The following is a 17,909-nucleotide window of genomic DNA, read 5'->3' as shown; positions in this document are numbered from 1 at the left end:
AAGTACCACAAGAGATGTGAAACAGCCACAGTCAGACACAAAATGACTACAAATACGTGCAAAGCAACCACAAAGAGGCACAAAACAACTGCAAATGAAGTGGCTGCTTTCGGTTTGGGTGTCTTTCTCCTATTTAGGAGGGATGGCGGGGGCTTTTACATGTCTGTGCCCAGGGGCCCATCATCTCATAATCCATCCTTGGCACCACCAATCACCTTCAGCCTTCAGCCATATTTTCAGTTTAGGCTGCTGATGCTTTTAACTTCTATTGTTGCTAACTAACATTAGTGGCAAGTGGCTGTCAGGCACTAAACACCACCCACCACCTCCGTATTAGCCTGTATTCAGTTGCAGCTGCTTTCTGCTGACAACTGCTATAGCTGCTGGTAACTGCTGTTCCCTCCTCAGTGAAGGCTGATTCATGAACTAATGGTTAACCTTATTTCTGTGATACAGCAGGCATTTGAACATGCTGGACGGGGATGATGCATTCATAGTCAGATATGATGAGAGTGTTTCTGATGTGAGAGTGAACTTAAATAAATATCAAAACAAGCATCATATTTTGTTTTTACACACTTGAAGTATCACTCAGAGAATTTCAATTAGCCGAAAGTGTTTAAACAGACATATTTTCTGTTAACTTGGTTTCTTGGTGAATTTATAGTCAGATCTGTTTACCCAGAGCCCAAATTTGTGTACATATTTTAACTCTGTAGTTTAAAGGTAAATCTTGTCAAATATTGAGCTTCCTCCAGGTTATGTCAGTGGGATTTGTAGCTTGCAGCTCTATACAGAAATACACTGCTGCAGAGATTAATGGGAACTTTAATGATGAAATCTATGAAGTCAAAACTTTTTACAGAAGCTCCAACATGATTTTCTTAAACATGATGAATTTCTCAGGAAAACTTTTCGTTTATATTTTAATCAGGGGAGCTGTTGCGTAATGTGAAAACATTATTAAAACCTGAGAATAAACATTGCCGATGTAGTTTGTACAACACAATGAGATTTTTCTCAATGGCAACTCCCATTGTTTCCAGCTTCTTCCTGAAATGGGCTCAGTTGTGTTTTTGTGTGTGGGTGTGTTGCTCTGACTCAAAAACTATAAAGATGTCTTTGAAGAAATCTAAGACACAGTGCAGCGTAGATTTAAACAACACGCAGAGACACACTGAAAGAAAAAGTCATCAGTGTGATGGAGCTTCATGATGGCCTCCATGTCCATAACCTGCAGTATCTCACAATGGGCTGTCCATTCAGTGCTCAGTCTGCATACAACAACGCTGAACTCTGCTGCTCCACTGCTGCCTGTGATCAAAAATTTAACTCTGCAGCTGCTTCCTGTATTAGTATTGCATTGTATGTGAATGTTTAATATTCTTAGCACGTGCTCATATTCATTAAATGATGTGATCCCAGGCTCTGTCATGGGGGGGGGGCAGTTTGGGTCAAACCTGTTCAGAGTTGTTTCAAAACATCAGAGCCACATCACCAAACTGAGGCTTTGTTCAGACTGCAAACAAATCAGATATGTATCTCAAATCAGATGTTTAAAGGACCAGTGTGTTGAATTTAGTAGCAGTGACCTTATCTCACCTTCCCCTTCAAAGTGTAAAGGAGAACCTACTGTGAACGTGAAAGGCCGTGTCTAGAGTCAGTGTTTGGTTTGTCTGTTGTGGGTGTCTGCAGAAATATTGCGGTACGACCTGGCGGCCTCTGTAGAAGAGGGCGAGTGTGATCTGTAGAAGTAAACAGCTCATTCACACAACGATCCTTATTTTCAGCTGATTATACAGTAATGAAAACATATGTATGAATGTCATTTTCCGTTTCTGCCAGATTCTACCAACAAATTCCCTCAAAAACATCAAAAAAGGTCTCTGCACACCTGAATGCATGACAGGTGCGTTGGAGGAAGATTCAACTGAAAGAAAACTAGAAAGACTCCCGCACACTGTCTCGCTTTCTGCCGTCCAGACCGAAACGTCAGATATTTAATAAATCAGCTCAGTGGGTGTGTACTGTGCCACTGAATGAAACAATAACCAGTGATAGCTGATGTATTTGTCCAAATGCCAAATCCTTATCTGGATGCAATTTGGATATGGCAAAAAGTTTTGCTTGGGTAGTTTTAACAAGGTCTAAAATATGCATATGGCTGCAATAAATAGTTAAAACCTTGATGTGCATGTCCTGACCAAATTTGGGTAAATCTGAGTAAGAAGATGAAATTCTAAAATTCCCTTGATACCAAGCTAACTGTCTTTAAGATGTAGATGAATTGAGGTAATCTTGTCTCACAGCCCTCTTTGTGGAGATCTCAAAGGGATAATGTCCTCTTCCTAAATGTGTCAGATAGTCCGCGGGGTTGGATGGATATAAACATTCAGCACAGCTGTTCGGCTGTTCGCAGCTTGTCAGTCAGAACACTGAGGCAGGTTGACCTGTCAGTCAGAAGCACAGTCCTGCAGTAGAGCATAATTGAATTAGCTCCAGTCACTTTCTGAAGGTTAATTGGTGGAGAAACCTTGGCTGAGCATGGCGAGGTAATTGACCAAGATAAGGAGGGCTGTCTTATCACAGATTTTGTCAGCACATATGAGCTTGCATCAATCCTCTAAATGCAATATATTAATACAATTCCAAATATAAAGATTCTGACACCCAGCAATTCTGTTAAATCCGCCTGAATAGTGAGTTATCCATAACTTTCTGTCACGCTCAGTGCTGCACAGTGGCTCTCACTTTAGTTCGACATGTCATGAGTCAGCAGCTAGAGACGTTGCTGGCAGATGCTTTGGCTCGGAGGCCAAAATAACGTGCCGAGTTGATGGTCAGTTGATGGCCTGGAAAATTGCATTTAAACCTTCAGGTGTTATTCCAAGTTGTATCTTACTCTCAAACGTACAGAATTAAATTAAACTCTACTTTGCTCCTGTCCTTTTGATAAATGCTCTCTATAGTCCTGTTCACTTTTTTCCTGTTCAGTATGCATCCTGTGCAGCTGAACTCTTATGGTTTTGTTATAGAATACAGTCCTGTACAAAGATCACAGCATTAATGTTGAGGAAAGAACTGTGGAAGGTTGGGGAGGAGGATGCTCTTTTCTGCTTTCTTGTTCTCTGATAACTATTGTGCCTTTAATTCTCCTGCAGGGTTTCACTGATGCATCTGTTTCTATCAGCACAGTGTGATTCCACGCCATTCTCCGTGGCTTATCATCTTTATAAGAGGTGTCACCCAAAGTAGAGCTTTTAGTTTGTAATGAGATTTTTTGCTCTCGCCTAAGCTTGAATCACACTAGGTCATGAGCCTGCTGAAGGACTCTTGATACACTGAAGAACAATAGAGTGAGATATTGGGAATTTACAAGAGATGGCAGGGCAGTAAGTCATTTAAAGTTTTACAAAGTATGACACCTGTGTAGAATACCAAGTAGCAAGTGGGCTGAATGTAACTTTTCAAAAGACCAAGAGGCAGTTTCAAATTCAGGATGCCTGCATGCATATCTGCATCTGCACAACCTTTGCACTCAAGGCCTTAATTACCCAAAAAGGATCTGTTATTTGACATTCAGCACTAATGTATCATCAGCATTAATTGAGATCAACCCACACTTCAGCAATACTTATTATCCCAGTGCTAATTTGCAGCTAATTAGGCAGGTACCACTCCTATTGGCAGCAAGATGTTATTTGTCCTTTATTGATCTCTGCAAAATTGAAATAAATCTAGGATGTTACATGACTTGGCAAATTAGCAAAAATAACGGTTTGTATTTATTCTTTCAGATCTGTTTCCTCACCAATTAGAGTAATATTAAAGGCCTCAAGCACAAGTTCTTTCTAAACAGGTGTGAGGGAAAAGCTGAAACAGGAGGAGTCAGTTGTGTTCATTTAGCAGGCAGTTCTCTCTTTATTAAACCTAATTTGTGGCTTTTTCTCTTTCTTTTGAACTAGAAACGCACAATAATGGATTTTTGCTGACATCTGATATGCCCATACTTTCAAACTCATTTTGGCAAATTGCCGATGTCGATATATGCACATATATTTTCCACCAAATTGCAGAGAATAACAAGTCTTGCCTGTAGTGGAATTAACATATTATTATGATGGCCCACTAGCAGATGCAGGGATAAAATACAATGCTTTTTGAAATGAATGGGCAAAATAATAAAACAACTGCTGGCAGTTTTTTGTTTTTCAATTTCTCTTTGTTCTTGACAAGTTTGTGGTAATGATAAAAAATGATGGCGCTTAAGCTGGGCAAGAAATTCATAGTGTTGAAGGAATGTGATTTGGCTCTTCCTTACATGATCAGTTCTTAGAGGTTCAGACTGTTAACGCTAATGTTGTACCTTTAAAACATCGGCCTCAGTGTGATCGTATCCCCTTTAGAAGCTTTGTAATTCAGGCTTGATGTGTCTTTTCAGAGCAAAATAATTCCACCACCGAATGTCTTCTGAAGTTATTTATCCATTTATCCATGTTGAAAACAGTTGATGTTGAAAACAGTTGTTGTTGTTGTTGATAGCACATTGTTAACTGCCCACTGGCAATCCCAAGATGCCTTTGGCTGACTCTGTTGACCAATGAGAGGCTCTGCTCCTGACTTGTGTATGACAGCAATGATCCATGGATGTCTTAATTGATCCATATGCTCAACATAAGACTGACTCTTCAAAATTAATGACAGTAATGAACTCAACCCAATGGTTGGACATCACATGATTGCTGTATTGGTATTGGCAAGCATGCAAGTCAAAGCAAGGTTTAATTTGAGCCAAACAACGACAGCAATCACATTACATCCATACAGTGTTAGCAGCATACAGTGTACAATGATAATATGCACTTTTTATTGCACTATCATTAGACTTGTAGTCGATATGATCTGATGTATAAAGCTCAGGTATCAGAATCAGTTTTGAGAAGGAAAAAGTTAAAACACTCCACACTGCAACCATGCAAACATACTCAGATCATCTTTTCCGCCTGTCATATCAGGTACCATTATAGGCTGATACCAACGATGTTCCAGTATTATCGTGCATCCCTATTTTAAACGGTCTTTTTTTGCTGTGTTCAAAATAATCTTTCACTTAATGAATTTCACAAGCATGACATCACATGAGATGCTCACATATTAAACCAGTGACATTAATGATAAATTACAGCTTCTGAATGCACAAATCTGTTGTTCAGTTAAGCCCTAATGTGTACTATAACTCAGCCAATGCTGCTTTAATCAGAAGCTTTAATGTTGTTCATAAGCCAGCATGTCGAACAAGTTATTGTTTTACTGCCAACATAATTTATCAACTATTAAAAACAACAATACATGCATTGTAAAAAAAAAAACAACTTTGTAATTTAAGAACACTGTTAAATAACAAAAAAATACTAAGAATATCAGTGTTTTCATGTCTTCTCAAATCCTCCAGGCCTATGTTATGTAAGGCCAAATACAGTATCTTATCACTACATTTATCACTTTATTTCAGCCTCAGGAGGTCATATTGAGATAAATACTGTGCACAAAGCTCCTTCTGGCTCCGTTTTATATGAGGAAGCAACTCCAATTGTCATTTGGGAATAAAAGGCATTGTCTGGAAAACAAATGAATTCAGTGCATCGAGGTGGCATACAATACCCCTCACTTATAAGAGAAGTTAGGTTATACTAACTAAAAACTCCATTTGCTGTCTGGAAAAAACACGCCGAGTCCAACAAGTATATCACTGAAGCCATAAAGAGTGCTGAACTTTTAGCAAACAGTATTCAATGAAGACAGGACCATCAATTCTTTTCCAGGCAATATTCCCTGAGTAATTAATGTATGAGTTTAATATCCTCTGATATAACCCAAGCATATGTGCCCTCGTTCTCCCTCTCTCCAAAGCAATTCAGTACCTCAATGAGCACAATGTTTTCCTTCCCCAAGAGAAGTAGTTCCATTTCAACTCAATTGATTCTCCACTTCTGGTTTCCCATCTTTACTTCTTTTTTTTCCATTCTTCCCAGCAAGAAGTGCATGCATTTTCAATGACATCAAATAAAGGGCAGTCATTGGTATGGATGAAGACGGTCCTCGGAGATTGAGGCACCTTCACCATCACAAAGCACAAGATAGGAAGCTCGGGGAGAAACAAGAAAAAGCACGGTCTCAAACTGTAAAAACAGATCATTTGATATCCAGCTTTTGTAGACACTTGGAGAGAGGGCAGAGAAAATATTCATTTAGTATGCACAGAGGAATTGTTTGGATGGACACACTGACAAGCAGAAGGGGACTGAGAGGCAGAGATAGCCTGTGAGGGGGGGTGAGGTGCAGCCTCCTTGGTTTGCATACAATATACAATTGTTTGTGCGGAAGGAGACGCCATAGTTTCAAGATCTTTTTTTCCCCCTCATTGTGGCGTTCTGGAGCTTCTGTCAAAGTTTGCCTTGAAGCGCTGGCTCTTGTGGCAGGCGGAGCAGCACTCCAAAGGCTCAAGCCAGACACAGAGAGCCACTGCAGCTGAAAAATTCCCCTTAAAGTACTATGACCTGTCACTACCACAAGACCTACTCCAAACATCTCCTTTACGGCCATAAAGCCATATTCTTTGCATAAATTTAGTTGCTTTATTTTGCTTTATTTCTCCACATTTACAGCTGCATGTGTGTTGTTGTTGTCTTTTTTCGTAAGAAAGAACCGATGATTTACTGAGCAGAAGTGAAGTATGAAGAGGCCCTGAGAAACTGGAACGGAAATTTACGAGGCTGTGTTTGAATCATTCTTCAACAGCGGGGTTTCAATAGGTTATCCACAGAAGAGGAAAAGAAAAAGAAAAGCCTTCATTACCCAGTGCATAAAGCCTAAATGGAAAAGAGACTGTGGAATGGCTGCCTGTGTCTGATAGGGGAATATACTCAGCTCTGATGCCTTGGGTGTTCTGGCCTGCTGCACTCAGGGCTAGCACTGGACCATACAGATTGCTGCCATTATGGAAAGTGGGTCTGTGGTGGCAAATAGACCTAAGCTCTCATAAGGAAACATACACTGTTGGATGCCTTAGGCTTGTTTGAAGATCTGAATATACAGTGTGATGTGATTTGCATGAAACAAAGCAATAAAAATTAATTTTAATGTAGTTGGTTGCCTTGTTTATCCCCTAACAATTCAATGCGCCAGGCATTTTTTTAACCTGTGTTGTCTTTTGGCATATGTTTGGTGTGGATTAATTGGGACACAAGTGCGAGAGTTAAAGGAGAAATCTGTAGTATATTTAGTGTAATAAAACGTAAAATTACTGTGATATGTCATCGGGGATTAAAGAGCTAATATTACAATGTTGCACTCGTCTTGCACTCTTGCAGTGTTCCTGCAGCCTGCCAGAGCTTCCTCAAGTCTGGGTAGGAGAAGGCGGGGAGAAACAACTCACTTCAACCATAGATCATCTATTAATAGGATTTCAATCTATTTAATATACAGTCTATAGCTTCATTTTCTGTCTGTACTCATTTTTGGATGGGCGATAGTTACATATTCCCATTTTAAGACGGTATTTGAATGCAAAATCAGCATTTTGTCATGCAAAAGCTAAAGTATCACCTCTCAGTGTGAGCATGCTCGTGTGTTTGTGATTTCCCCAGCACGTTGAACTAGCTTGGCTGTGATTTATGCATGGTATCCAGTGGCGAGGCAGTGAATCAGACGGAGGCTCACTAGAGTGAGTCACTGTGGACAAACAAAACACAAGCAATGCATTCTAAATGAGAGGAGACTCCTCAGCTTTAACTTAAGCTTCCATTTAGCCGCCAAAGGATCTCACACCAGTGCCACGCTGTGAGCAAGTGGAGGTCGGGTCAGATGAGCTCAGTCTCTGCCGTGCGGTATTTGCGTTAAAGGTCAGGGACGGAGAAATAATAACGACAACGTTTTTCTTCAAGAGATCCTTCTCTTGCCAGATATTCCGCGGAGCTGTATTTTTCATATTCATTTCATGGAACATTTGATTCGGAACCTCTTTCCTCTCAGGGGTTTTGAGAGTGTTCTTTTCTTCACTGCTCTTCTGCTGCTGCTCTTTTGTCGTCATGAAGGTGGTTTTGTAATGGCAGCCTTTGGCATTCTGTTGCAGTGTCCTCCACCGCAGCATTTATTTCTCCTCTTTATCTGCACTTGAATAGCTGACCAGTGCTTTTACTTGATTATCTCAGCCCGATTGCAGATAATTTCTCAGTACTGTGTGAACCAGAGAGAATCGCAATTAAATTCAGTTTCAACGCTCCAAAAGTGCACGTCATTTGTGTTTTATGTGCCTTTGAATGAATCCAGGGTCATGCACTTTTAAGTGTGTATGGACACACGCCTTGCACAAAAATGTAGCTGCACTGGACTGAAATTCAGAGACAGTGTCGGCCCTCAGTTGTGGAACTCTGTAGCACAAATTGCCAATAAAATCTTCATGCTGACTGCAACTGAGCAAAATATCAGTTTATTGAAAGTGGCCTTTACATAGACCATATTGCAAAACAGCTTGCTGTACTATGCATTCATTTACCGCATTTGGTAAAGAGTGGGAATGGGAAAGCAGAAATAGTGAATTGGAAATGAAGACATAGCAGCTTCCCTGTTTACAGTAAATTTATCAAATATAGAGCAGAAACGGGCTAAACTGTGAGCTATAGATTTACATATAATCTCACCCTCCAGGCCAACTCGAATCTATGTGAAACATACAAAGATTACACCAACAATGTTCCAGTGTATCAGTTCATCAACATACAGTACAGTGTTTACTGTCAGAGATTATTCAGAATGGGAATGCTCTTTTCCCCAATAGCATGACATCAAATCATTGTGTTATTATTCTGGTAATGGTTTTAGGTCATTTTAATGTAACATGAAGAATGCATTTCTTATGCACCGTATGTGTCTTTGTTTGGAAACATAACGTGGAAAACAGATTGTTATTGGGTGGTACAGTGGTTCAAAATGACGTCTCACGGCAAGAACAACCTGGGATTGAACCCCAGTTAGGTGGACAGGGAACACACCAATAACACACACCAACCCCAGCTCAGTATCTCTGGGAGTCATATAAATTCATATTGGATTCAGCACCTTACAATTTATATTCAGTAGAAATCCAGGAAATTGTGTCCCCTGTATATATTATAATTTCCTATTACCTATAGTACCTAAACCATGTGTTGTTACTTATAGTTCATTTACCATAACATTATCCTAACCATATCGAGTTGCCGTCCACAAATATCATTGAAAAAAGTTTTTTTTAAATGTTGCAACTGATTGTTAAAGGTTCAATAAGTAAGATTTAGAGGGATTTAATGGCTGAATGGCAGAGAGGAAATATAATATTCACAAGTATGTTTTCATTAGCGTATCATCAACATGAAGTTTGCCATAGTACACCACCGTATTTCTACAGTAGCCCAGAATAGACAATCCGAACTCCGGCTCTAGATACAACCGTTCATGTTTTTTGCTTGTTTCTCAGAGTTTTGCAGCCACTGCAGGTTCACCTTCAAGTTTGGAAGGGGAGGGTGAGAGGTATTCATTTGGTTGCAATTTGCAACCATACCGCTAGATATCATGAAATCCTTCACACTGGTCCTTTAAAAACATAATTTGAGGTTTTGCAGAATCATCCAAAGTTAACAGTTATTAACTGCAGCTGATTCTCCTACAAAGGTTACATTTATATACAACTAATTAGCAACTGCAAATATGTTATGAGAGAAAAAAAAATTGCTGCCTAAATTGCATTTTTATCCATGTAATGAGGAAACACGTTTAATGATTGTATCTGTTCACAGACAATGGAAGTCATCTGTTTTCCCAGACAATATCTCCTAATAGTTTTTCAGGTGTTTTTGGGCACTTGCAGCACTTGAGATTGTGATCTTAGTTAAATATTTAAAGAGTTTACAGTAATTCAAAGCATGAGAGAGTTTAAACCTAACCACATACTGTTCTCTGATGTCAAAGTCATGTGTTGTGTTGCAGATCACCCTGAACTAAAAGATTTTAGATAGACATTATAATATTTAGTGAATAGAACATTTGAAGAAACTAACTCCTGCATAATTCAAAAATGAGCAAAGTGGTGGAGCGTGAATGGAACTGAGGCGACTGAATAAGGGTAGGCTGGGTAGGTTTAGGCAACAAAACTACTTGGGTAGGTTTAGGATAAGAGCTGCAATGACCAAACGCAAAATAATTTGATATTTATTTTTTTTATATATTATTTATATATCATTTTGAGTGATGTTTTTAAGACAATTGTCCAAATTCTCTGATTTCACCTTTACAAATATGAAGATTTTCTTGTCTCTTTACTCCTCTATGACACTAACGTGAATATCTTTGGATTTTGGACAAAACAAGACACGTTAGGACGTCACTATGAGTTTTAGAATACAATGATCAACATTTTTCATTATTTTCTGACATATTATGGACCAAAAACTTATCAATCGAAAAAATAATATCAGATTAATCGATAATAAAAAATAATTGTTAGTAGCTTTCCTATTTAGGATAAAACCATGTTTAGGGTCACATTATGTCATCCAAGCAACTTATGAGATGCAAGTCACATGATGTACTTTAAAACTTTAAACAACGTGTTGTTTTCACATGGGACACAAACACCGATCTCCTGCGTGAAGGTCCTGTGTTTCTTTGAGCCATCCTTCAAGCGTGACTTTCTCCCTTTTTATACTGCGTCGATTGCCCAATGCATCTCAGAGAGCCATGGATGGATTTACATTGAAGTCACTTGAAAGCCCAGTGCATCTCTTTCAGCCACTAATGGGTGCTGCCAGCATCTGTATGTGTCACCAAGGGGCGATGACAAAACATCGGTATCTGACGAGTTGGGAATGAGAACGGGCTGTTGATACTCATCGTACTTAGGATCGAACAAAGAGGACAATTAGTGATAATGTTTAAAGTGCATACACTTGTGTCCATAACATGTAGTTTGATGAGGAAAGCCACAGTACTCATGTGAGTGCACCATGATAAACTAAACTCAGAAAAAGGTCAAATGACAGCAGGGATGGTCTTTAAGGCCACAATAGCAGGTGGGGTTTCAACTTGAAGTATATTCTCTCTGAAATAAACTGTCACATTTGTTCTATTCAAACAGTGATTATCCCGGTTGTGTAGTGTGTCCTCTAACACACAAAGGCACCTTCTCACCCTCCGTGCCACCCCCCTACAAGGCAACATGCTTTGGCCTGTGTCAGAAACTGAACAGGTGAACAAAAAGACAAGAGTAGAATACTACACATATCAAGAACAGTCAGTCATTAACCGTCAATAATTTAGTTTCGACTGTGTTAATTTTCAATACATTTTGATGAGTAGTCTTCACACATCATTGCTTTTACGAGATCTTTAGTACTAATCATAAACATTTCTGCGGTTGCCTCTCTGTTTTTACTTAAACAATTAGTCTTGCTTTTTTTATCTACTTCATGGATTAAAAAAAGATTTAATGCTGTCATCATTCCTGTTAGCTACACTACATATGTAAACATGGTGGAAATTAAAATATAAAGGATATTGTTTACATCTATAATTGTATTGTACCTAATTTGATATGAGTTATAAAAAAAAAATCTAAAATGTCTTCAGAAATAATGAAGGCTCCACTGATTAGAATGCAGTATCTTGTAGCAGATTTCTAGATCAAAGTCTTCCTCCATAACAGAGACATCAGTCAATCTGCAATTGAGCATAAACATCCCCGTGCTGCATGTTAAAATCAGTCCGACACATTGCTTCAAAAGACACATCATTACCGCGGATTGCTGTCTTTCAATCGCTACTGCATACCTGTGCAGCAGGCAGTGTGACTTTATTTTAATTTCCTTGTCAGCAGCAGTATGTTGACCCTTGAACAATTAATTGCTGTAATGAAGGCTGTAATAATGAATGATTTGGTGTTGTAATAGAGTGAGGTTGTGCTCTGAATCCATCTACCGAAACGACTACAGTCTCTAAACTTTAAAGCTGTGTGACTATGTGACTTTTGGAAGACAAAAATTATAATTAAAAGTAACATAGAAGCAATAAAATACATCCTTGATAAGGTCAATACACTCAGCTGTGTTACTGCTGACAAATGTTTGCTAATGTCCACAAACTTTTCATAGAGACTGCTTTGCAACTGACTTTATAGGCATAATATGCAACAAGATAGACTCATATAATCATAATCCTTTTCAATCACTTATGACCCACTAGAATCTTGCTGCACTCCAGACATTTGACTCACCCAAAACTGTCTTTCCAGTGCAGTTATGAACAGCTTGGACTAATCATATTAATTTACCTTTGAACAGTCATTTTGCCAACTCTATGACTCTTCTGTGCTCACGAGATACACATTTCAGTATGTTTTAGTAGCATTTAGCATCATCTTGTGATTGCCACTTGGGGTGACAGCAGCTACTGTTCAGCAGAAATGATGCAGAATCACTTTTAGAATATCTGTGAGATTTCAAAATAAGAAAAGAAAATAGTTTTCAGCCTGGACCAACCATCTGGAATCTATCTGTGACTGCATATTATATCACCGACTGGAATAACTGGTATTATCTTATTGTATGGAAAAACAGATGGAGCGTTCAAAAGCATGAAGTGCCTGTAATGATGCCGTATGTTGTATTTTGTGTATGAGAAACAAGAAATAAAAAAGAAGTGTCAAAAAAGGAAAATAATCATCTTGGATTTTTTTTTCCTGCAGTGGCCTCAACTGCAGATTAAAGCGCAAGAGCTGTTGCTCCCATTTTTACTACAATGACTTGTCTCCCTCTGCAAAAGATCTTAATTTAATTTAGGATGATCCAGTTATCACACCTTGTGCACAAATTCCCTCTTTTCTCTTGCAGAATAATTGCTCAAAAGATGCATGGTTTTCAGAAGAAAATCCTACATACATTCATTCAAAGTGTCATTTCATGTGGTCTTGGATAATTGATTTAATGCAGCTTCTTAACATTGGCCTCTCTCAGATGCATCTGACAGTCCTCAGGTTAATGGTGTGAAAACAAGGACCCTGCTTTTCCCAACCTGTCAAGTGGTAATTGGCCAACAGTTTCCTGAAATTGCAGTCTGCCACAGGGACTGCAAACACCTCTTAAATTGTGTACAAAATAATTAGTGGGGCATGAACAAGAAAAGCACACAGCAAATATGAATCTTGGGCTTTGAATGCACCATTTCTATACCAGCATAAGTACATTTTCTACCTTGATACAATGGAATTAATGTCAGCTGTGTTCTTGTCTTTATATTGCAGGTTATTCCTCCGTGCACATGAGAGAGAGACAGAGAGGAAGACAGTGGCAGAAACAACAAGATGAGACCATTTAATGATGGCAACCTTTAAGGAGAAAAGCACAAGCCAGCCTGAGGTGGTGAAATCTCTTTTACGCATCACCACAAGTTCACTGCAGGCAAACCTCAATGAAAGAACCTCAGTGTAAAGGCAGAGACTCAATATTTTTCTGATTGGTACATGGGGACAATACCATCCATCAATGAAGAGGAGACAAATAAAAGGATTGGTTCTTGAACATCCAGCTGATTTTCCAACCGGATCGTCTAAGCTGTACTGAAAACACAGCAGCATCACCTTCCTCTCATTTCTTCAGCCCTGCACATGACTCTCAGAGAAGCACCAATGGCCTGCAGCTTAGGCATGGTGACGAGTGCCTTGTTTTGGTCTGTAGCCATTGTATATTTGACTCACATCGGCAGAGTCAGTGGAGACTGCTGGTTAATTGAGGGTGAAAAGGGCTTTGTATGGCTTGCAATTTGTAGCCAAAACCAACCACCTTATGAGGCCATCCCACAGCATATCAACAGCACCATTGTGGACCTTCGTCTGAATGAAAACAAAATCAAAAGTATCCATTATTCTGCCCTTAGTCGCTTTGCCAACTTGACCTACCTGAACCTGACAAAGAATGAAATCTCCTACATAGAGGATGGGGCCTTTTCTGCTCAGTTTAACTTACAAGTCCTTCAAATGGGCTTCAACAAGTTGCGGAACCTGACAGAAGGGATCCTCAGGGGTTTAGGAAAGCTGCAGTACCTCTACCTCCAGGCAAACCTGATTGAGACTGTGACACCCAATGCCTTTTGGGAATGCCCCAACATCGAGAACATTGACCTCTCCATGAACCGAATCCAGCAGTTAGATGGGTCCACGTTTACTAGTTTGACTAAACTGACCACCTGCGAGTTGTATACTAACCCTTTCAACTGCTCGTGTGAATTACTTGGGTTTGTGAAGTGGCTCTCAGTTTTCCCCAACAGGACGAATGAGCGGATGGTCTGCGACTCCCCACCCGGCGTCTCTGGGTATAGTTTACTGAGCCAGAATCCCAACAATCCAACGTATCGAAACGCGCTTCACATGCTCACCACTGTGTGCACTGATGACTACGTGACACCATTTATTCCAGTGCCCACTGAGCCCACGACACCCCCACCAGATTCAACACTTTGCGGGCTGGAAGATTGTCCCTCAGGCACAGAACCAGAGGACATTACGATCAGTACGACCTACAATGATGTGGAGGTAAACCCTGTGATGAAACTGAAGCAAGTATCAAATACAGGTGCCACCATCACGGTTCAGATTCCTCATCCTTACAAGAAAATGTACATCCTGGTTCTATACAACAACAGCTTTTTCACAGATATCCAAAACCTGAAAGACATAAAGGAGGACATTGAACTAAAAAACCTTAAGCCCCACACTAACTACACATACTGTGTCGCTTCCATACGCAACTCTCTTAGACACAACCACACTTGTCTGACAATCACCACTGGCCCATGGAATGGAAATGACAGACCTGTGAACAATGCAACTGCTACTCACTACATTATGACAATTTTAGGCTGCCTCTTTAGCATGGTCATCTTTCTGGGTGTGGTCTATTATTGCTTGCGAAGGAAGCGTCAGCAAGATGAAAAGCACAAAAAATCAGGCAGCCTGAAGAAAAATATAATGGAGCTCAAATATGGACAAGAACTGGAGGGAGGGACTATTTCTCGAATGTCACAGAAGCAGTTGTTGGCCGGGGACAGCATGGCACGTATGCCATACTTACCATCTGCTGCTGAAATGGAGCAGTATAAATTTCAAGAGATAAGTGATACTCCTAAAATGATGAAGGGAAATTACATGGAGGTACGAAGCATGGACCACCATGAACGCAGGGAGTGTGATATGGGAATGGCTGGGAATAGCCAGGGGTCGGTGGCAGAGATTTCCACCATTGCAAAAGAGGTGGATAAAGTCAATCAGATTATTAACAACTGTATAGACGCTCTAAAGTCAGAATCCACTTCTTTTCAAGGGGTGAAATCTGGTGCGGTGTCCACTGCAGAGCCACAGCTCGTACTAATATCAGAACACCCACAGAGTAAATCTGGCCTTCTGTCCCCAGTGTATAAGGACAGCTACCACCACTCTCTGCAGAGGCATCGGTCCTCTGATGTCTCGCCAAAGAGGCCCAGCACTGCCACAGGAGGGCCCATGCGAAGCCCCAGGCCTTATCGCTCTGAGTCCAAGTACATAGAGAAAACCTCCCCAACAGGAGAAACCATCCTCACTGTAACACCTGCCGCCGCCATCCTGAGGGCCGAGGCAGACAAGATCCGTCAGTACAGTGACCACCGGCACTCGTACCCCGACGCTCAAATAGAGGAACTTGAGGGACCTGACGGCCACAAGTCCTCCATGTTGGAGCCTCTGACTCACTCCCGCTCTAGAGACTTAGCATATTCCCAGCTGCCATCTCAGTATCACAATCTAAGCTATTCCTCCAGTCCCGAATACTACTGCAAACCTTCACACAGCATCTGGGAGCGGTTCAAGCTCCACCGGAAACGGCACAAAGATGACGAGTACATGGCTGCGGGCCATGCACTGCGTAAGAAAGTGCAGTTTGCAAAGGATGAGGACCTGCATGATATTTTAGACTACTGGAAAGGTGTATCAGCCCAACATAAATCATAACCTCTTTAGGTGTTTTTAAAATGGACCACTCATTGCAGAAATGACACAAGAACCTCATCTGACAATTGAATTAATGGATACTTCCATATTATAATCTACTCACTCACGTGTATCACATTCTCTTTTGACTGTGAGGAAAATGGGGCAAAGATTCTTTAAATTTGTCATATTATGTAAAGCATTCATCGGGAAAACTTTTATCTATTAAAGAGAAAATATATTGCAAATTAATAATATATATGTTACAATGGATTATAGGTTTTTGGGTATCGCATGGCCAAGTCCTGTGACAGTGGATTTGCTGTTGTGTAATATGAAACTACTATATGAAGATATGTCTACTGAAACCTCAGTATTTTCTTGAGGAACTACCTGGACCCTTCATTCAAAAAGAACTTTCTTTTCTTCCCTCCTTGCATATATTTAATTCAACAAAAACTATGTACAGATATGGGTTTCTATATTTGCAATGTTTGCTGTGTAAATGGAAAAGTATTAGTGGACGAATCAGGTTTTATCAAATGGAGCGCTGTTCATTTGGAATAACAGCATATCCCACTTTAAACCTGTCAGATCATTTGTCATTTTAACCGTCACCGCCTGTTTTTTTTAAATTCTTTTCTTTTTTTAAAGCTTTTACATGCATTTAGACACAGACGGATTCAGTTTTAATGTCCCCTTTATCACACAACGCAGTTTTCAGTGGATGATGCAGTATATTACATGCTATACTGAAGGTCTCAGCCATCAGTTTCATGAACCATCATTTCTATCTTTAGTACCAAAGCAGAAAAAGCTGAAATGTTTACAATATTTCTGCACGGTCTGGGAATCGTATGAACATAGAGCAGTAGGGCCATGTTGACTTTCTTTTGTCTTTTTTAATGTATCGGTTACTCCTTCAAAAGTAGAAGCATTGGGAAATAACAGTATCCACATACAGGATATACGGTATTGAAAGCCTACTATTAATCACTAACATTTCAAGGGGAAGGCAGCTGCACTCTGTCACCTGTTGTTGAGGTAGAGACAGCTGCTCTTCCCTGCAGGAGAGCCCGATGGATGAATGTAACAGATACATATTCTGATCTGTCTATGGCAGCTTTTATGTAAGGAAATATTTATTTAATGCTATTAACGACTGTGTTTTCTTTTTCCTTTGCTTCAGTATTTCTTCCAGTGTATTATATTGCATAACGTCTGATCCAATTAATGCAGGAAAGTAGTTTGTTATTCGGATGGGCCTTGTTGCTTGCTGAGAGGTTTCATTTTATTTTCACCTGCTAGGCTGTTCAGACTTTTTGTATATTATGAAAGCTACGTACCAGACGAATATCAACATGCTAGAGTAAAATTTGAGAATGTGAAACTGAATCCTCTGACTTACTGGCTGTGAATTTGTATATCATGAAATTTTTTGAGTAAATATAAGACTTAACGCTTTTTTCTTTGTAAGATGTTTATATAACTTTTTCCAAACAGGCTCGTGATGATTCATCTCATGTTTATGAATGGGTAATAAAAAATTGATTTCAACACTCCTATTTATTTAATTTAATTGTAATAATGACCCTTTTATACTGTACAAAAAAAACTTACTGACATCTGGCTTTAGTCTTCAGTGGGAAAGGATACCGTTATTCATTCCTGGGTCAAACGACTCTGCAGTAGTCAGAGGTATTTATTGGCTCCAGCTTCGATCGGCAGAAATGGAAACACGACACCCACGCGGACAGGCTAATTTTTGTCACCTCTGTCTGTAGCTTCTGCAACTCACAAATTCCATCCATCTCTGTTCCAATTAATCATGTTTGAGAAAGTCTGAAAGACAGACGAAGGTAAA

At 39.8% G+C, this 17,909-nt stretch overlaps 1 protein-coding gene across 1 annotated transcript in view; it reads left to right on the top strand.

Annotated features, from left to right (window-relative positions):
- Positions 1 to 17,602, top strand: part of elfn1a (extracellular leucine-rich repeat and fibronectin type III domain containing 1a) — a 90,983-nt gene extending 73,381 nt beyond the window's left edge. Inside the window, exon 3 of the mRNA XM_084745115.1 lies at positions 13,331 to 17,602. Within this exon, the coding sequence (XP_084601241.1) occupies positions 13,694 to 16,066 (2,373 nt within the window). The 5' untranslated portion in view covers positions 13,331 to 13,693 and the 3' untranslated portion in view covers positions 16,067 to 17,602. The remainder of the gene's footprint in view (positions 1 to 13,330) is intronic.
- The last annotated feature ends 307 nt before the right edge of the window (positions 17,603 to 17,909 follow it).

This window comes from Lutjanus erythropterus, chromosome 19 (assembly GCF_056507025.1).
Source record: "Lutjanus erythropterus isolate fLutEry1 chromosome 19, fLutEry1.hap2, whole genome shotgun sequence".
Classification (NCBI taxonomy): Eukaryota; Metazoa; Chordata; class Actinopteri; order Lutjaniformes; family Lutjanidae; genus Lutjanus; species Lutjanus erythropterus.
Note: the sequence above shows the minus strand (reverse complement) of the source record. Positions and strands in the feature narration are given on the sequence as shown.